Raw genomic sequence first — 21,904 nt, forward strand, 5'->3', positions numbered from 1 at the left:
ATCATCATCATCATCATCATTGTTATTTTGGTTTTTTGAGGTAGATTCTTGCTCTAGCCCAGGATGACCTGAAATTCACTCTGTAGTCCCAGGCTGGCCTCAAACTCACAGCGATCCTCCTACTTCTACCTCCCAAGTCCTGGGATTAAAGGCATGTGCTGAATTTAAATTTTTAAATAATTGAAATCAGGATTTAGATAGAGTAATTACTGCACATAAAATTGCATAATGTTAGTATTGTCAGTTGCTAAAATTAACAATTATAGCAACACAAAACAGGCTAAATTTAGGACACTTTGAGGAAATGCAACTGAACATGTTTTAAAATTTTAAATATTTGAAACTTTTGAAAATGGATCTTTATAATAAGTCAATGCATATTAAATTACCACAGTACCATTTCTGAATTTAAGAAGCTTGTTTGTTTCCACCATGAGCTGCCACATACACTAAACACACACACCAAGAAACATATAAAAAACTGTACCTCTTTTTCATTTCTAACAACTGATTATTGAGTACAGATCTTTCTTCTTCCAGCTGAAAAACAAAAACAGAAACAAACAGCAAGAGTCGAGTTGATATCAAGTGCAAGCAGGTGCCATTTTCCCCTCCACTTGTCTCCACTTTCATCCCCATCTCCACTATAGCACATTCAGAGAAGTGGAACAAGAAGTCACTGAGCATAGGGTAATGTTATTAATTCATAAACTGATTGCAATGACTGATGACTCCCCTCTTCTTGAGAGCTAGAAATATCTTATTTTTAATGGGGGGGGGGAGAATTGGTATGCCAGGGCCTCCAGCCACTACAATCAAACTCCAGACATATGCGACCCCTTGTGCACATGCGTGACCTGGTGCATGTGTCACCTTGTGCATCTGGCTTACATGGGATCTGGGGAGTCGAACATGGGTCCTTAGGCTTCACACACAAGTGCCTTAAGCACTAAGCCATTTCTAGCCCAAGAGCTAGAAATATTAAATAATAGCACGTTGATTAGTACATGGCACTTTATTTTTTGCGACAGGGTCACATGTGTCCCAGTGTGTCCTGGAATTCGCTATGTAGTCAAAAATGGCTATGAACTCTTCATGCTCCTGATTTCACATCCCAAGTGCTGGGCCTGTAGGCATGTGGCATCACGCCTGGCCCTACATGCACACCTTAAGGTTTCAATGCTTAGTCAGTGAAAGGCAGCCCCACTATTAGTGCTTTTCTTTTTTTTGTTGTGTCTTTGTCTGGTTTTAGAATTAGGGTAATGCTGGCTTCATAGAAGAGGTTCGGTAGACTTCCTTCCTTTTCTTTTCTTTTTTTTTTTTTTTTTGAGGATTCACAGGAAAGCACTTTAACTGATAAGCAATCTCTCCAGCCCAAATAGAGTATATAAATATATTTTGATTTTCTGAGGTAGGGTCTCACTCTAGCTCAGGCTGACCTGGAATTCATTATGTGGTCTCAAGGTGGCCACAAACTCATGACGATCCTCCTACTTCTGCCTCCCAAGTGCTGGGATTAAAGGTGTGTACCAGCATGCTTGGCTCAAGTACAGTATTTTAAAAATATTTATTTATTTGTTTATTTTAGAGAGAGAAATAGGAAGAGGCAGAAAGAGAGAGGGAGAGAATGGGTACTTTGGGGCATTTGGCCACTGTAAACAAACTCCAGATGCTTGCACCACCTTGTGCAAATGCCCTACAAAGGTCCTGGAGAGTTGAACCTGGGTCCTTTGGCTTCTCAGGCACATGCCTTAACCACTAAGCCATCTCTCCAGTCCCAAATACAGTATCTTTAAAAAAACTTTTATTTTTATTTATTTGAGAGAGAGAAAGGGAGAGAGAGAGAATGGGGGCACCAGGGTCTCCTGACACTGCACACAAACTCCAGACACATGCTCCCGCTTGTGCATCTGCCTAACGTGGGTCCTGTGGAATCAAACCGAGGTCCTTTGGCTTTGCAGGCAAATGCCTTAATCGCTAAGCCATCTCTCCAGCCCCAATACAGTATTTTTAAAAATACGATTATTATGCTTATTCTGTGAAAGATAACAAACAAAATACGTGGGGAGCCGGGTATGGTGGCACACACCCTTGATCTCAGAACTTGGGAAACCAAGGTAGGAGGATCACTGTGAGTTCTACATAGTGAATTCCAGGTCAGCCTGGGCTAAAGTGAGACCCTACTAAAGAATACTTTGGAAAAACAAAACAAGTTTTTCCCCATTTAAAATTATGTTGGCTGTAGGTTTGTCATAAATAGCTTTTATTATGTTGAGATATGTTCCTTTTCTTCCTAGTAGGACTTTTACCATGAAGGGATGTTGGATTTTGTTGAATGCCTTTTCTGCATCTATTGAGATGATCATGTGAATTTTGCCCTTCAGTCCATTTATATAATGTATTACATTTATTGATTTGCATATGTTGAACCATCCCTGCATCTATGGAGTAAATCCCATGTGGTCGCTGAGGTGGGGGGAACTTGTAGCTTTTCCACTAAATTCAGAAACAAGACAAGGGTGTCCACTGTCTCCACTTTTATTTAATATAGTACTGGAAGTCTCTCTCTCTCCCCCTCTTTCTCCTTCAAATAAATAAACAAATTCAATATTTTTAAAAAGAATGTAAAGAGCCAAAGGAAGTATATGACTCCTTACAATACAACTGTCCAGTCAGAAATTGGCCTTGATATCCACAACCTTGCAGTGCCAAGCAATACCTTCACAAGACCCTCATAATAGGAGGAAAAGACAATGACATCAAACTAAAAGAGAGACTAACAAAGAGAGGGAGGGGATATGATGGACTGTGAAAGGGAAAGTGGGTGAGGGGAGGGAATTATCATGGTTTATTGTCAATAATAGAATTATACACTGAAAAAAAATCAGGGCTGGAGGGATGGCTTAGTGGTTAAGGCATTTGCCTGCAAAGCCAAAGGACCAGGTTCAATTCCCCAGGACCCACATTAGCCAGATGCATGGGGGGTGCAGGTGTCTGGAGTTCATCTGTAGTGGCTGGGGGCCCTGGCATGCCCATTTTCATTCTTTCTCTCTCCCCCTCCTTCCCTCTCTCCTTCTCTGTCAAATAAAAAATAAATAAAATATTTTTTAAAAAATCAGCCAGGTGTGGTGGCATATGCCTTTAATTCCAGCACTTGGGAGGCAGAAGTAGAAGTTCAAGGCCGGCCTGGGACTACAAAGTGAGTTCCTGGTCAGCTTGGGCTAGAATGAGAGCCTACCTCGATAAATAAATAAATCAAGCTGGGTGTGGTAGCCATGCCTTTAATCCCAGCCAGAGGATCACTGTGAATTCAAGTCCAGCCTAGAAATAGAGTGAGATCCACGTTAGCCTGAACTAGAGTGAGACCCTACCTCAAAAAATAACTAAAACAATGCCTGAAGGAACTGGATATAGAGTTGAGTATCAAGTGTTTTCCTAGCATGCCCAAAGGCCCTGGAGTCAATCCCCACCACTAAGTGTGCACACATGGAAAAAGAATGCAAGTAGGAACTTCATGTCTTGTAAGTGACGCTAACTGAATTATTCATTGTATAAAAATGGGAAAATATGGGGTACTAGTAGTTGCTGATCTCTGTAAGACCCCACTCTCTAGTTTCACTTAGCAGATTGGATGCTATGCATTCAGATGATGTAGTAGATTGTGAAAACTGAGGACAGACTGCTGTAGACATGTAATCCCAGCACTTGGAAGGTGGAGGCAGGAGGACTGTCATGAATTTGAAGCTAGCCTGCCCTATACAGTGAGACCCTGTCTAGAAAAAAAAAAGGAGGGGAGGGCTGGAGAGATGGCTTAGTGATTAAGGCACTTGCCTGTGAAGCCTAAGGACCCATGTCTGACTCTCCAGGTCCCACGTAAGCCAGTTGCACAAGGTGATGCAAGCATGCAACGTCACATATGCGCACAACGTAGCACACGCATTGGGAGTTTGGATGGGACAGAGGCCTGGTTTACCAATTTTCTCTCTCTCTGTGTCTCATAAAATTAATAAAAAAGGAGGGTAGAGTACAAATGTTTAAAATTATTCCTCTTCAATTCCATGGAGTGTTAGTGTCCTATAAGAGAATAAAACATGATAGCCCTGGGAATGGCTGTGCACACCTTCAATTCCTATACTTGGGAGACTTAGGTAGGAGGATCAATGTGAGTTCAAGGATAGCCTAAGACTACATGGTCAATTCCAGGTCAGCCTGGGCTAGAGCAAGACCCTACCTCAAAAACCCAAAAAATAATAATAAATAAAAAATCTGTTTTAAGGGCTAGAGAGATTGCTCAGTGCTTGCCTACAAAGTCTAACAACCAGAGTTTGATTCCCCAGTACCCATGTAAAGCCAGATGCACAAAGTGGCACATGAATCTGTAGTTAGTTTGCAGTGGCTGGAGGCCCTAATGTGCCTATTCTGTTTTTCTCTCTTCTCTCTCTCTCTTTGCTTGAAAATAAAAATATTTAAAATAAAATAAAAGTCTGGTTTAAAGGGGGAGGAGATGTCTCCATGGTTAAAGCTACTAGCTTGCAAAGCCTGATGGCCCAGGTTTGATGCACATAGTGCTGCATGCTTCTGGAGTTTATTTGCAGCAGCAGGAGGCTTTGGCATGTATGTATGTATGTATGTGTGTATGTGTATATTATTTTGTGTTTTTTTATTTTTTTTTTTTTTTGAGGTAAGGTCTCACTCTAGCCCAGGCTGACCTGGAATTCACTATGTAGTCTCAGAGCGTTTTTGAACTCATGGTGCTCTTCCTACCTCTGTCTCCCAAGTGTTAGGATTAAAGGCATGTGCCACCAGGCCAGGGATGTGTTTTGTGTGGGTGTGTGTAAATTTTTTTAAAGCAGACATTTAATCTAGTGGTGGAGTGGCTCATAGCTATAATCCCAGCACTCAGAAGGCTAAAGTAGGATCACCATGAATTTAAGGACAGTCTGGGCTACAGTGAGTACCTGTTTCAAAACAAAACAAAACAAACAAACAAACAAAAAACAAATAGACCTGTGAAAGGTAGCAGCCAGGTGCTACAGATGGTGCAGGACAAATATGAACAAACCAGGGGGAAATAATCAGGGGAAATGCTCTTATATGCATGTCCTCAGCCCCGGTAATGGATTTCTAAGAGGGTTGACCAATATTTTGATGTATGTAAAGAGCCTTTGGGTTCTGTCCCTAGAACTTAAAAATTGACAACTAGGACTGGAGAGATGGTTTAACAATAAGGTGCTTGGCTTGCCTGCAAAGTCAAAGGACTCTGGTTTGACTCCCCAGGATCCACGTAAGCCAGATGCACAGGTGGTGCATTTGTCTGGGGTTTGTTTGCATTGGCTGGATGCCCTGGAACACTCATTCTATCTATCTCAAATAAACAGATAAAAAATTTTAAATTAAAAAAACATTGACAACTATAGAAAGTAACTGAGGGCTGGACGTGGTGGCACACACCTTTAATCCTAGCACTTGGGGGGTGGAGGTATGAGGATCACTGTGAGCTCAAGGCCAGCCTGAGACTGCATAGTGAATTCCAGGTCAGCCTGGGCTAGAAGGAAACCCTACTTAGGAAGGAAGGAAGGGAAGGAGGGAGGGGGGACTAGAGGAAGGGAGGGAGGGAATAAAAGTAAGGGAAGAGAAGGAAGGGAAGGGAAGGAAAGATAAGGGAAGGAAGGGAAGGGAAGAAAAGGGAGGGAAGGAAGGGAAGGGAAGGGGAGGGAAGGGAAGGAAGGGGAAAGAAGGGAAGGAAAAGGAAAGAAGGGAAGGAAAGGGAGGGAAGGAAAAGGAAAGGTAGGGAAGGGAAGAGAAGGAAAGGGACAAAAGGGAAGGAAGGTAAGGGAAGGAACAGGAACAAAGGGAAGAGTGGGAAGGAAGGGAAGGAAAAGGAAAGAAGGAAAGGAAAGGGAAAGAAGGAAAGGAAAGGGAAAGAAGGGAAGAAAGGGAAGGGAAGGGGAGGAAAGGGAAGGAAGGGAAGGAAAAGAAGGGAAGGGAGGGTCTTAGTGAACAGCCCAGAGAAACTGGACCTATGTATCTCAGGTTAGCCTTAAACTGATATTGTTGCCTAAGCCTCCTAAGTATTAGGATTATAAGCACTGAGACACCACATCTGGCTAAACTATTTTAAATGAGTAATTCTCTTCATTCTTTTGTCATATATGTGTACACACACACACACACACTGATTCATGGTCTTGCTTGGTCATCAGTCTCTTCATCACTGGGACTTGGGGGTGCAGCTCAGTTGGGAGAGGGCTTGCCCAGCCATGTATGAGGTCCTGAGCTCGACTCCCAGCACTGCAAACTTGCATCTCCACCATGAAAGCTATCACCTTTTAGTTCAAACTCATTGTCTCTTTTAAAAAATATTTATATTTTAAAAATTTATTTGTGAGAGAGGAAGAGTCAGAGAGAGGGCGAGGAAGGGAGAGAGAAAGAACAATGTGCCAGGGCCTCCAGACACTGAAAATGAACTCCAGATGTATGCACCACATTGCACATCTGGCTTATGTAGGTCCTGGGGAACCAAACTTGGATCCTTTGGCTTTGCAGGCAAATGCCTTAACTGCTAAGCCATCTCTACAGCTCTCACATTCACTGTCTTTTTTTCAAATACAAAAATCAAGGGGTAAGCTGGGCATGGTGGCGCATGCCTTTAATCGCAGCACTCAGGAGACAGAGGTAGGAGGATCGCCGTGAATTCGAGGCCACCCTGAGAACAGAGTGAATTCCAGGTCAGCCTGGGCTAGTGTGAGACCCTACCTTGGAAAAAAAACAAAACAAAACAAGGGGCATAACAACAGAGCTGCTGGGAGGGGAGGAGTCCTAAGAACCTCTCCCAAAGGGTTAGGAGGGCTCATGACCTTCTTCCTTTTTCTTTTTGGTTTTTCAAAACAGGGTCTTACTCTACTCCCAGCTGCCCTGGAATTCACTCTGTAGGTAGCCTTGAACTCATAGCTATCCTCCTACCTCTGCCTCCCAAGTGCTGGGATTCAAGGTGTGCGCCACCACGCCTGGCATGACCTTCTTCCATTTCTGAGTGAGACATAAGCAATATAATCAGTCCCGTTCTGGTGTGTTTTACAAACAGGGATAATGAATGAATCACACAGAACTATAGTGGGGACTGAGATAACAGCTGCCATCTACAATATGCCTAGCACATAGTATGAGCCAATGAGTTAGCTACTACCAACGAAAAGCATCATTACCGTTTCGGAACTGGGAGAATGTTGCATTTCTTCATGAAATGTAAAAACTGGGGAACATGGTAAGTAAAAACATCCTGAAGTCAAAAAGCAACTGTCAAACCGGGCGTGGTGGCACTTGCCTTTAATCCCAGCACTCCAAAGGTAGAGGTAGGAGGATTGCCGTGAGTTCGAGGCCACCATGAGACTACATAGTGAATGCCAGGTCAACCTGGACCAGAGTGAAACTCTACCTCGAAAAACTAAAACAAAAAGCAACTGTCCAAAATGTATTTTCATAGATAGGCATTGTAATACTCTCATATCTTTAATCATAAAACTTGTAGCTGGTGGTGGTGGCGCACGCCTTTAATCTCAGCACCCAGGAGGCAGAGGTAGGAGGATTGCCATGAATTCAAGGCCACCCTGAAACTACTGAGTGAATTTTCAGGTCAGCCTGAGCTAGAGCAAGACCCTACCTTGAAAAACCAAAAAAAAAAAAAAAAAAAAAAAAGTATTTTTTAAAAAAACAAGGTCGTTTGATGTGGCAGATGCCATGATGCAAAGAAATGCCATTTGCTTCATCAACCATTCATGTGAGCCCAGTTGTTTCTCTCATGCCATCGATGTGGAGGGCCAGAAACACCCTGTTATCTTTGTCCTACAGCACATTCTGTGAAGTGAGGAGCTTACTTAGGGCTACAAGTTTCCCATCGAGGATGCTAGCAACAAGCTGCCCTGCAACTGTGGCACCAAGTGCTGCTGTCGCTTCCTTAACTGAGCTGTGGATGCCCCTAATCCTCATGTGCCCATCATATCTCACCCTGGTCTGTGGCTCCCTAGCCTCTCAGAGGTCTCACTCCCACCCTCTTGTTCAGGGTGGGTGTGGGGATGTAGGGGGGAGGAGGCCCTGCCTCCATCTCCCAGACCACCCAGTAATCGCACCCTTCCTGCCTTGTGGGCCCAGGATGTAGATATTATACAAAGATTCCTAAATCCCTTCTTCATTATGCACTTTTTTAATTTATGAGGGTGGAGTCCCAGGTGACAACCTCCTCACAATAGTCTGTCAATGTTTGGAAAAAGAAAAAAAGTCTTGCTGGGCATGGTGGCGCAAGCCTCTAATTCTTGCAGTTGGGAGGCCGAGGTATGAGAATCGTGAGTTTGAGGCCAACTTGAGGACACATAGTTTATTCCAGGTCAGCCTGGGTTACTGCAAGACCCTACCACAAAAAAATCAACCAACCTGCCAGGTGTGGTGACGCATGCCTTTAATCCCGGCACTTGGGAGGCAGAGGTAGGAGGATCGCCATGGGTTTGAGGCCACCCTGGGACTACATAACGAATTCCAGGTCAGTCTGAGCTAGAGTGAAACCCTACCTTGAAAAACCAAAACAAACAAACAAACAACAACAACAAAAGTCTTTGGGGGCTGAAGATATGACTTAGTGTGGTTAAGGCACTTGCCTTCAAAGTGTAAGAACTCAGGTTGGAATCTCCAGAACCCACATAAGTCAGATGCCCAAGGTGGTGCACACAAGGTCATGTATGGGCACAGGGTCATGTATGTGCACAAGGCGGCACATTTGTCTGCAGTTCCACTGTAGTGGGTAGAGGTCCTGGAGCACCAATTTTTTTCTCTCTCTATCTCATAAAAAATTATCTCTGCACTTCAGAGATAATTAAAAAATATTTTAAAGCCAACGTGGTGGTGCATGCCTTTAATCCTAGCACTCAGGAGGCAGAGGTAGGAGAATCGCTGTGAGTTCAAGGCTACCCTTAGATTGCATAGTAAATTCCAGGTCAGCATGGGCTAGAGCAAGACCCTACTTTGAAAAACATATATATATTATACACACACACACTCACACACACAAACACATATATTAAAAATTCTTTTGGGCTAGAGAGATGGCTCAGCACTTAAAGGCTGGTAAAGCCTAATGGTCTGGGTTTGATCACCCAGTAATGATGTAAAACCAGATGTACAAAGTGGCACATGAATTTGGAGTTTGTAGTGGCAGGAGGTCCTGATGAAAAAGAAAGTGCTAGGGCTGGAGAGGTGGGTTAGCAGTTAAGGTGTTTGCCTGCAAAGCCTAATGACCCAGGTTTGATGCCCCTGTACCCATGTAAAGCAAGATGCACAAAGTGGCGCATGCATGTGGAGTTTGTTTGCAGCAGCTGGAGGCCCTGTTGCACCCATTCTCTTTGTCTTTCTTCTCCTTTTGTGCTTGCAAATAAATAAATACAACTTTTTTTTAAAGTGTTTTCATCACAAATTGTACTATCTCAATGAGAATTCAGTACAGTGACTCCAAACTACTCTATCCTAAGTTAGAATTAATGTTTATAGCATAATGGGATTTTTTTGTTCCCTTCACAGAGCAAAGAAAGCATGAATGGTTGCACAGTAAAGTTTCTCAAAATGCTATTTTTAGCTTCTGTTCTAGGGTTAGACATGACTAATAATTTAGCATTTTGGTTCTAGTGTTAGAGAAGAATGTAAAGCAGAATGCAGCATCCTTTAAAAATTCTGTTCTCATGTTTTATCAACTTCTGTCAGAACCCTCTACAACTTAGAAACAACACAGAAACAAATGGGCTGCTGTTCACTTGTGTTATTACCAACATTCAATACATTACCAGCACATGCAGACTCTCAAGTATATTGGGGGAAAAGGTGCTTTCTAATCTTAATTAGAAGCAGAGTTTTATTTCAAATCAATTATCAACCCTCACACCAAATTCACATTATCAGCTTCTGTATCTTTAATTTCAACAAAAAAGGAAGAGGGAAAAATGTTAAAAAGAAAAATAATTTTGAAATCAAAGCTTCAAGGGAGAAAATATTGTTCCTTTTCATTTAAATACACTGCTGGAAAATAGTCTAGTTAGGACCTTATTTCCTGTTCACAAGATCTGGTGCGGGTGGTGGTGGTGGTATGTTGTTAGTGGGTCTGTCAGTTCATTCCTGCTGTAAATCCTATAGCAGCATGCTTTACTGAAAACCAGGAGACACGCACACATATACATACATACATACATACATATATATATAGGAGATATCACAGATAAGTGGAAATCCCATTTTTAAGAACCCATCTGTACTGAACAGATCTGAGGAGCCTCCAGGAACACCACATAGAGCAGCCTATAACATGTAGATCGAAACCCCAGCAAAGTCTACTGACCTTTTGATGACTTGTGACTTGGTCCCTGCTCCTCCCAAGCTCCTCCGCAAGTTTGATGTTTTCTTCTTGCAATGCTGAAAGCTGTTGGGACTTCTGAGCTGCTGCTTGCTTTAGGGTTTCTCTGCAAGCACAGTGAGTGCAGGGTTACCATAGAAACAAGACAAGCAAGGAAACTGTGGGAGACAACCAGCTTCACAGTGCTGAGGAAAATAGATCTGGGTCACATGCCCAATAAGATCTATAATGATAGGATCTATCACAACAGGAGATCATGTCGGCCACACACAGGCAGGGCCACACAGCTTTAACTTCTCAAAAGGAGAATAGCCACCCACAATTATGACATCTTAAAAATTCTAATAAACACTACACACACATGCACGCACACACACACACCCAGGAATTTTGCTAAAAAATAGATAAAAAAACAGATAGTCAATACAGCCTTTTTGTATTTAGGAATATTTCTATTAGATAACTGTACCAAGATCCATTATGGAAATTAAGTGATTTAACTGCTGCCCAGGCACTCTGTTCTAGATGCACAGAATTTTAACCTTTTTGCTCTGGCAGAGATAAAAATACAAAGGTCCATTTGCCAATGTCCATCAGAGTCAAGTGCTATTATTTGTATCTGAGTATATTTTTAGGAAAACTAGAGGTTAAGTACCCAAAGGATTAACTAGTGTGTTTTATTTTGACAGTATTCTTTCTAACAATGCTAATTTGTAATTAAATGAAACAGCCTGAAACTGGCCATGGTGGCACATGCATTTAATCCCAATACTTCAGAAGCAGAGGTAGGAGGATCGCCATGAGTTCAAGGCCACCCTGAGTAAGACTATGTAGTGAATTGCAGGTCAGTCTGGGAAGCCAACCTTGAAAAAACAAAAACAACAACAACAAAAATACACACACGTATGGATATGCATGTATATACATGCAGTGTAGATGTTTATTCAACATTTTCCTATTATTAAAATTAACCCATAAATTCTTTTTTTTTTTTTCTCCTGGTTTTTCAAGGTGGAGTCTCACTCTAGCTCAGGCTGACCTGGAATTCACTATGAAGTCTCAGGGTGGCCTTGAACTCTCCGCGATCCTCCTACATCTGACTCCTGAGTGCTGGGATTAAAGGCATGTGCCAACACACCTGGCAACCCATAAATTCTTAATTATTACCTTTTATACATGGATATTCAAAATATTTTTACTTGATCACTGAATTTTAGTTTGGTGCCAGTGGTGGTTAAACTCACGTAGCAGGCTGTCATGTGTGGCTGGATTCTGAATTCAGTCATCTGGGCATGAATCCATTTGCTGATGGATGAATTTATCTATTTTTAACTTTAATTATCTAATGGGGTGGCAAGGCTTGGCATCTTCAATTTTCTTGATTTTTAATTCTTCCCCTACTTATAATATGCCTTCTATGATAACCTCATAAAGATTTAGAGGAATAAATCCACACAAAAATTCTCTTAGCTCACTAAAATCAGGCTTTTTAATTTTTAATTTATTTATTACAGAGAGAGAGAGAGAGAATATGGGTGCACCAGGGCCTCTAGCCATTGCAAAAAAAACTCCAGATGCATGTGCCACCATGTGCATCCGTTTTACGTGGTATTGAATTGAACCTGGTTCCTTAGGCTTTGCAGGCAAGTGCCTTAACCACTAAGCAATCTATCCAGCCCAAAATTAGGCCCCCCCCTTTTTTTTTGTACTGGGTGGACTAAACCCAGGGCCTTGTACACTAAGCAAGTACTCTACCACTGAACCACACCCAGTTCACTGTAGGCTCTTAGCGTAAGCCAAGGTTTTATATATATATTTTTAATTATTTATTTATTTATTTGAGAGCGACAGACACAGAGAGAAAGACAGATAGAGGGAGAGAGAGAGAATGGGCGCACCAGGGCTTCCAGCCTCTGCAAACGAACTCCAGATGCGTGCGCCCCCTTGTGCATCTGGCTAATGTGGGACCTGGGGAACCGAGCCTCGAACCGGGGTCCTTAGGCTTCACAGGCAAGCGCTTAACCGCTAAGCCATCTCTCCAGCCCTAAGCCAAGGTTTTAAAGGTTTAAGATTAAAGAAAATTTTTTTTTTCTTTTTTTTTTTTTTTTTTTTTTTTTTGAGGTAGGGTCTTGCTCTAGCCTAGGCTGACCTGGAATGCACCTTATAGTCTCAGGGTGTCCTCAAACACACAGTGATCCTTCCACCTCTGCCTCTTGAGAGCTGGGATTAAAGGCAAGTCATGTGCTGCTTCGGCCGGCTTAAAAAAGATCTTAAAACAGGACTGGAGAGATGGCTTAGCGGTTAAGGCACTTGCCTGCAAAGCCAAAGGACCTAGGTTTGATTCCCCAGGACCCATGTAGGCCAAATGCACAAGGTAGCACATGCATCTGGAGTTTGTCTGCAGTGGCTAGAGGCCCTGGCACACCCATTCTCTATCTCCCTCCCTCTCTGCTTCTTTCTCTCAGTCTCAAATAAATAAATTAATTAAATTAAATAAAAAATCTTAAAACAGGCCAGGCTTGTTGGCACATACCTTTAATGCCAGCACCTGGGAGGCAGAGGTAGGAGGCTCACCATGAATTCAAGGCCACCCTGAGACTACATAGTGAATTCCAGGTCAGCCTGAACTAGAGTGAAACCCTACCTCAAAAACCAAAATATAGGATCATCATTCTACAATTATTCAACTTTGCATTTTTCTTTTTTAAAAAAAAACTATTTTTACTTATTTATTTGAGAGTGATACATAAATAGGCAGGTAGAGAGACAGAATGGGTACTCTAGAGCCTCTAGCCACTGCAAATGAATTCCAGATACATACGCCCCCTTGTGCATCTGGCTTACATGGGTCCTGGGGAGTCAAACCTGGGTCCTTTGGCTTTGCAGGCAAGCACCTTAACTGCTAAGCCATCTCTCCACCCCTCAAATTTTTTTCTCTTCTTTTTAAAAATATGTTATTTACTTATTTGAGAGAGAGAGAGGGAGAGGGAGGGAGGGAGGGAGGGAGGGAATGAGCATGCCAGGGCCTACAACCACTACAAATGAACTTCAGACACATGCGCCCCCCCTTGAGCATCTGTCTTATGTGGGTCCTGGGGAATTGAACCAGGATCCTTTGGCTTTTTGCAGGCAAACCCCTTAACTGGTAAGCCATCTCTCCAGCCCAACTTTGCTTATTTCATTCAAAGAATAGTCTTTTTCAGAGAATGGCAGCTAGCTGGACACACTTAAATCATGTGTCCACACTTGATCAGAGGCCTTACTCATATGTTAAGTTTGAACATTTTCCTAGTTCTATCTGTAAATCATCTTATTTATCTTGGTGCTTAAGAACTAGATAGGCTTGTTTTAAACTTTTTTTTTTTTTTAGGTAGGGTTTCACTCTAGTCCAGGCTGACCTGGAATTCACTATGTAGTCTCAGGCTGGCCTCAAACTCACAGTGATACTCCTACCTCTGCCTCCCAAGTGTTGGGATTAAAGGTATGTATCACCATGCCCAGCTAAAGTTTTAAAAAATATTTTATTTTAATTATTATTATTGTTGGGTTTTCGAGGTAGGGTCTTACTCTAGCTCAGGCTGACCTGGAATCCACTATGCAGTCTCAGGATGGCCTCGAATTCATGGCAATCCTCCTATCTCTGCCTCCTGAGTGCTAGGATTAAAGACGTGCACCACCATGCCTGGCTAAAAATATTTTATTTTAGCTATTTATTTGAGAGAGAGAAAGAAGCAGACACAGAGAGAGAGAATGAAAATCTGTGCACCAAGGCCTGTAGCCATTGCAAATGAACTCCAGATGCACGTGCCACCTTGTGCATTTAGCTTACGTGGATGCTGGAGATTGAACCTGGGTCCTTTGGCTTTGCAGGCAAGTGCTTTAACTGCTAAGCCATTGCTTCAGCCCCCACCTTTTTTTTTTTTAATTGAGATAAGGTTTTACTCTAGCCCAGCCTGACATGGAACTGAGTCTGTTAGCTCTAGGTTTACCTTGAATTTATGCTGATCCTCCTACCTCAATCTCCTAGGCACTGGTATTAACCATGCCTGGCTTATTTTAAAATTGTTATTTTTATTTCATTTTTTAAACATTTTAATACCTGAAATAAATTACAGAATTTCCTAAGAGTAGAGGTATTCTGGTTAATGTTCTAAACAATGTAGGCTGTGAAAACTGAAATGAGTAATACAGATGTAATCCACAATAAGAAAAATAACTTTTCTTAATAGAGAGGCTAGCCATTATGTAGAGATGTATCATTGCCAAACCCAATGGAAGGAATGGAGTAACTTTGTTTTCTACTATGTGCCTTTAAGCTACCTTACTACAAGACAGAACAGCATTTGCAGAATATAGTATTAAGTAACAGTACTGAAGCCAGATGTGGTGACGCACACCTTTAATCCCAGCACTCAGGAGGCAGAGGAAGGAGGACTGCCATGAGTTTGAGGCCATCCTGAGACTACATAGGGAATTCCAGGTCAGCCTGGGCCAGAGTGAGACCCCACCTTGAAAAGAAAATGGCAACAGTACTGAAATTGATTGTTACAGACTATTAAACTCTGTATGAAATGGTTGCATCTTAATTATTTATACATATCATTGATCTAATAACATAAAAAGAGAGAATAGAATCTGGGAATTTATCTCAACCAATGTTCAGAGATAAACAGGTTAACCACTCTTTCTATTATTTCTGCCGGCAAGTCCTTATTCATAGTGAAATCTGATGGAAATTCAAGTGTTACTTAGCTAAGCTATTGCATGAAGAGGATGCTGAAGGCCATCACCACACAGCACGCTATGACACTTCCAAAAGATCCCCAACAATGCCATTTTATTTCTGTCCAGGAGGCTGGGTGCCAGTGATCAGATATAAGCACATGCACATATAAACAGCAAGATTACAGTCAACAGACTCTGAAAATTGAAAATGGCTACTGACAGTGACCCAGCCACATCATACTTCTGGGCCTGTGGCAGAAGTGGCCTTCTTTGATTTTGAGACAAGGTAGCCCAGGCTGGCTCCAAACTTTTAGCAATCTTCCTGCCTCAGGCTCTCTCAGTTCTGGGATTATAGTATATGCTACCACAGTCAGCTGCTTTTAGAAGGATTTATTAATAAAGGGGTGCTGGTTCCAAATTTTATGACTAGCTATCATGTGTGCATACTACTTAAAAACATTTGGCTGTCATTATACTTTCATAACTTTATAAAGTCACACTTGGACCCAAATGTCATAACTCATCAGCTAGCACACAGTTCCCTTTGATCCTAAACTTAGCTGTAGCTCTGACCTAATAGTGATTATTGAATTTGCTTCTTGGGGAACACAACAGCACTTGGGGTATAGAGGGCAAGTTTTTTGTTGTTGTTGTTTTTACTTTGTGTACTTTCCAAATATTTATAAAATAATTCACATTACTTTCCTTTTTGAAATTTAAAATGAGTTACATAGTTTCTCTCAAAGGAGATAAACTTACATTTCTTTCTTGAATTCTTCCATCTTTTGATTTTCTACAGTCAGAAGTTCTTTTGATTTGTTCAACTCCTCCAGATTTTTCAAGTTGTTTTCCTTCAGTGTGTCCAACTTGAAAACCAAAAGAAAAAAGGCTTGATGAAATTACTTCATTTTCCAATGACATGGCTGGATAAATTACTCACCAAAATGTGTACTTAAAAATAGATGGAATTAGTCACTTGTAATAAGGGACTGGGTCATCTGATGAAAAGATTATAAATGACATGTGACTATAAATTGCTAACATCTTTATTTAGTCCATTTCCTGCATATCTAACCAAAAAAAATCAAACTAAATTGCTACATAAAACAAAAGGTTTCTCTAATCTTTCTTTCACTGGGTTGTTTTTTGTTGTTGTTTTTGTTTTTTCGAGGTAGGGTTTCCCTCTACCTCAGGCTGACCTGGAATTCACTATGTAGTCTCAGGGTGGCTTCAAACTCATGGTGGTCCTCCTACCTCTGCCTCCCAAGTGCTGGGATTAAAGGCATATACCACCATGCTCGGCTCACTGGGTATTTTTTTAAAATATATTTTATTTACTTATTTAAGCAGAGAGAGAGAGAGGGAGGGAGAAGAAAGAGGAGGAAGAGGAGGAGGATGAAGAGGAAAGAATAGGCCCACTAGAGCCTCTAGTTATGAAAACAAACTCCAAATATATGTGCCACTTTGTGCATCTGGCTTTATGTGAGTACTGGTGAATAGAGCCTGGATCGTTAGGCTTTGTAGGCAAGCACCTTAACTGCTGGGTTCTCTCTCCAGCCCTGGTTAGGTATCTTTTTAAAACAGTGTTGCAATCAGCTTCCTGTAGTTGTACAAAGAACCCGACCCAGAGCAGCTTGTAGGAAGGAAGGGTTTGTTTTGGCTTACAGACTCAAGGGGAAGCCTCATGATGGCAGGGGAAAACAATGGCATGAGCAGAGGGTGGACATCACCTCCTAGCCAACACCAGTTGGACAACAGCAGTATCAGAGTGTGCCAAACACTGACAAGGGGAAGCTGGCTGTAATAACCATAAGCCCGCCCCCAACAACACCCTGGCTTCAGGAGGATCCAATTACTAAATTGCCACCAGCTGAGGGCCTGGCATTCAGAACACTTAAGTTTATGGGGGACACCTGACTCAAACCACCACATCGAGTATTGCTATGTAGCCCAGGCTAGCCTTGAACTTATAGCAATCCTCCTGCCTCAGCCTTCTATGTACTGTAATTACAGGTGTATGCTACCATGTCTGGCTTCTTTGATCTTCCATACAATTCTCAGTATTTACCACTGAGGTTGCTATTCAAAATGGTCCATCTTTAAAAGCAAAAACGCCCAGCACTCATGGGGCTGAGGCAGGAGGATTGCTGTGAGTTCATGGCCAGGCTGAGGCTACATAATCAATTCCAGTTCAGCCTGTGCTATAGCCAAGACCCTATCTTGAAACAAACAAAAAAGTAAGAAAAAGAAAAAGAAAAAGAAAGCAGAAAGCTGGGTGTGGTTGCGTGTGCCTTAGATCCCAGTGCTCAGAAGGCACAGATATGACGATTGCCATGAGTTTGAGGTCACCCTGAGACTGCACAGTGAATTTTCCAGGTCAGCCTGGGCTACAGCAAGACCCTACTTCTTAAAAAAAAAAAAAAGAAAAGAAAAAAGAAAAAGAAAGCAGAAAGTAATTGGCAAGTCAACTTAGCACTTTGGTGAGTTTTAAGTCTCCCCAGTGCTCACTACCAACGTAAAAAAATAGCTTCTGGGCTGGAGAGATGGCTTAGTGGTTGAGCACTTGCCTGTGAAGCCTAAGGACCCCGGTTCGAGGCTCAATTCCCCATGACCTATGTTAGCCAGATGCACAAGGGGGTGCACGTGTCCGGAGTTCCTTTGCAGTGGCGAGAGGCCCTGACATGCCCATACTCTGTCTGTCTGTCTGTCTGTCTGTCTGTCTGTCTGTCTGTCTGTCTGTCTACCTACCTACCTACCTACCTACCTACCTATCTATCTATCTATCTATCTATCTATCTATCTATCTATCTATCTGCCTCTTTCTCTCTCTGTCAGTCGCTCTCAAATAAATAAATTAATTAAAAAAAACCACCTTCCCTTTCCCCATAGATTAATAATGTAGGGTATGATATTTTCCAATTTTAACCGCTATGCCATCTTTCCAGCCCAATATTTTCCAATTTTAACATTGAATTTATGTAAATCTTATGACAAAAATTATTTATTTGTATCAACCATTTGTTGATTGGCAAAAATTTAGTATCCATCTCTCTGCAGTTTACAGTGATGAGGAAGAAGCCGTGCCATGAGTATGAAGGGTACCCTGCTTGCATTTGGTCCTATCACTGCCCACAGGATATGCACCCTGCTTATGCCTAAACCCTGGTGGGATAGTCAAGCATGACATGAGTTGGAGATGGCTGATCACGTCTCTAGCAGGTGGCTGAGTGTTTTGTGTAGAGCCCTCACCAATGATGGACCTTGTACAAGCCATCTATGATACAGGGTATGACCCCTGAGCCTGGCTGGCTCTGTCACCTTTGTATCCTGGTCTCCTACAGCCAGATGACAGAGCTTGCCCATGGCCATGTCACATGGACACCTGCCAGGAATCTAGAAATACCTTACAAGATTTTTTTGGTGGCTTGTTGTTGTTGTTTGAGGTAGCATCTTACTTTAGCCCAGCCTGTCCTGGAACTCATTCTGTAGTCTCAGGCTGGTCTTGAACTCACAGGGATCCTTCTACCTCTGCCTCTCAAATGCTGGGATTAAAGGTGTGTGCCACCATGCCTGGCTTCTTCATGCAAGTGTTAACACTACTATCTATTTTTTTAATGCTCTCTAACATTAAGGGATTTTAAATATATATGTATTATTTTTATTTATTTATTTGAGAGAGTGAAAGAATGGACACTTTGGGGGCTCTAGCCACTGCAAATGAACTCCAGACACATGCTCACCATCATGTGCATCTGGCTTACGTGGGTCCTGGGGCATCAAACCTGGGTCCTTATGCTTCACAGGTGAGCACCTTAACTGCTAAGCTATCACTCCAGCCTCTCCCCCTTTTTTTCATTACAGGTTTATGAATAAGGGAAATAAATCATTAAAGTCAAGCCGGGTGTGATGATACACACCTTTAATCCCAGCACTCAGGAAGCTAAGATAGGAGGATCACTGTGTGTTTGAGGCCACTATGAGACTACACAGTGAATTCCAGGTCAGCACGGGCTAACGTGAGACCCTACCTCGTAAAACAAAAACACTGAAATCTTGTGGTCTGACTAAAATAGACACACTATGGGATCCATCATAGTAGGATCCACTTCTTCCTTGCACAGTGAGAGGGCTAGTCTTCATGGTAACTATTCAATTTGGCAGTTCCTTCCCTTGATCTACTTTCTTAGCATCTTGCCTGATTGTGAGTTTAGAAAGCTTTTGGCCGGCCATGGTGGTGCATGCCTTTGATTCTATCACTTGGAAGCAGAAGTAGGAGGATCACTGTGAGTTTGAGGCCAGCCTGATATTACATTGTAAATTCCAGGTCAGCCTGGGCTACAGCAAACCTTACATCAAAAAAAAAAAAAAAAAAAAAAAAGTCATGCCATTAGGGTTTCCCTCTCATTTTTTCATTTCTTTTAGACAGGGTCTTTTATAGCCCAATTCCTGATCATCCTGCCTCCACATCCCAAGTGCTGATATTATAGGCATGCACCCACACACTCAGCTTCCCCTTCAGTGTTTAAAGGTTAAGCCTACTAAATAAGTGATGAAGCAATACATTTTATTTAACATTATGATGACTTGGAGTACATTTGACTCTACTAACACAAATCAAAGCTGTGCAAGTCCATACTTAAAAAAAAAAAATACTCCTGGGCTGGAGGAATGGCTTAACAGTTAAGATGTTTGTCTGCAAAAAGGACTCAGGTTCAATTCCCCAGGACCCATGTTAGCCAGATGCACAAGGGGGTGCACGCATCTGGAGTTCATCTGCAGTGGCTGGATCCCTGGCACACCCATTCTCTCTCTCTCTCCCTCTTTCTGTCAAATAAATAAAATAAAAATAAAATATTTTTTAAAATACTCCTGAATTAGTGACTAAATACTCCATGAAGTCCATAAGCTGTTCCTTAAACAAAATAGCATTTAAGGGGCTGAAGAGATAGCTCAGCAGTTAAGGCACTTGCCTACAAAGACTAACAACCCAGGTTCAACTCCCCAGTACCCATGTAAAGCCAGATGCACAGTGGTGCATGAATCTGTAGTTCATTTGCAGTGGCTGGAGGCCCTGGCATGCCCATTCTCTCCCTCCCCACTCTCCATCTCTCTTTGCCCTCTCTCTGCTTGAAAATAAATTAAAAAAAAAAAAACAACCAGCAGGTGTGGTGGCATATGCCTTTAATCCCAGCACTGGGGAGGTGGAGGTAGGAGAATCACCCCATGAATTTGAGGCCACCCTGAGACTACATAATGAATTCCAGGACAGCCTGGGCTAGAGCAAGACCCTACCTCAAATAAAAAGAAAAGAAAGAAAAAAAACATTTAAATGTGATTACTTCATTCTGTAGTTTTGCATTTGTTTGCTTGGTGTCCTCCAAGGAGACCAATGTTTCAGTCTTCTCTTTGGTCATCTGTTCCATAATCTGCATGGCATCTTCCGCAGTCTGAGCAGCCTAAGTATAAGAAACCATAGTGAGGAAGGCAGGCCATCCTTCCCTGGCACATCTAGGGATGCTCTGAGTCTGTGTGGGGCACGGAGGACAAGAGTCATCAACCTAGCCCTAAAGCAAACAAACCAAGCTCTGAAGGGTCTGCACTGTGACACAGTATGGACCCTGCAATTTCCTTCTAAACCCACACCTAAATTCCAAATTATACTGATAAGCATGCTTTCATCAGTCTGACTTACAATTGAAAGATTACTTAGTGATAATAAAGATGAATGCCCTTAATGTCTGTTGTATCTACTGTGCCAGGTTTAAAATATTATTCTTCTTTTTGGGCTACAGAGATGGCTTAGCAATTAAGGTGCTTGCCTGCAAAGCTAAAGGACCTTGGTTAGACTCCACAGTACTCACATCAGTCAGATGCACAAGGTGGCACATGCATCTGGAGTTCGTTTGCAGTGGCTGGAAGCCCTGGCATGCCCATTCTTTCTCTTTGCCTCTTTCCCTCTCTCAAATAAATAAGTAAAAATAAAATATTTTTAAAAATATTATTCTTTTGGGGAGGTGGTTTTTGAGAACGGGTCTCACTCTCTCTCAGGCTGACCTGGAATTCACTATGTAGTCTCAGTGTGGCCTTGAACTCACGGCACTCCTCCTACCTCTGCCTCCCTAGTGCTGAGATGAAAAGCGTGTGCCACAACATCCAGTTTAAAATATTATTCTTGCTATTTCAAATTTAGGGCTTTTGAAATTTTAGGCTGAGGATTTTTCATAGCAAAATATAAATTATTTTGGAAATTATAAGGCTCAACAGTTTCATGAGAGGAATTTAATGAAAAGTTCATGAGAGAAACTGAGTAATAAATATGATTGTGGCTGTGAATAAAAAAGAAAAATGTAGCTGGGCATGGTGGCACACACCTATAATCCTAGTACTTGAGAGGCAGAGGTAGGAGGATTGCTGTGAGTTTGAGGTCACCCTGAGACTACATTGTAAATTCTAGGTCAGCCTGGGCTAAAGTGAGACTCCACGTTGAAAACAAACAACAAAAACAAAGAAACAAACAAACAAAACGTATACAAGAACCCGATGTTGTGGTGCATGCCTTTAATCCCAGGACTTGAGAGATAGAAGTAGGAGGACTGCCATGAGTTAGAGGCCACCCTGAGACTATTCCAGGTCCTGGACTAGAGTGAGAACCTACCTGGAAAAAAAAAAAAAAAATGGAGGAGGGGAGGGAATTATTATGGCTTACTGTCTATAATTATGGAAGTTGTAAAAAAAAAACAATATACAAACAGGCATAAATTCTTAGCTGTTAAGTGGCAAAAATAATCATAA

At 42.0% G+C, this 21,904-nt stretch overlaps 1 protein-coding gene across 16 annotated transcripts in view; it reads right to left on the reverse strand.

The window, feature by feature from the left end:
• Window positions 1-21,904, reverse strand: part of Clip1 (CAP-Gly domain containing linker protein 1) — a 149,965-nt gene that overhangs the window by 14,914 nt on the left and 113,147 nt on the right. For all 16 annotated transcript variants that reach the window (XM_045132049.1, XM_045132044.1, XM_045132042.1 and 13 more), the window contains 4 exons: window positions 20,452-20,568; window positions 15,872-15,978; window positions 10,373-10,493; window positions 488-540 (listed from right to left, as the gene is read on the reverse strand). In XM_045132049.1, the coding sequence (XP_044987984.1) occupies window positions 488-540; window positions 10,373-10,493; window positions 15,872-15,978; window positions 20,452-20,568 (398 nt within the window). The remainder of the gene's footprint in view (window positions 1-487; window positions 541-10,372; window positions 10,494-15,871; window positions 15,979-20,451; window positions 20,569-21,904) is intronic.

This window comes from Jaculus jaculus, chromosome 13 (genome assembly GCF_020740685.1).
Source record: "Jaculus jaculus isolate mJacJac1 chromosome 13, mJacJac1.mat.Y.cur, whole genome shotgun sequence".
NCBI lineage: Eukaryota > Metazoa > Chordata > Mammalia > Rodentia > Dipodidae > Jaculus > Jaculus jaculus.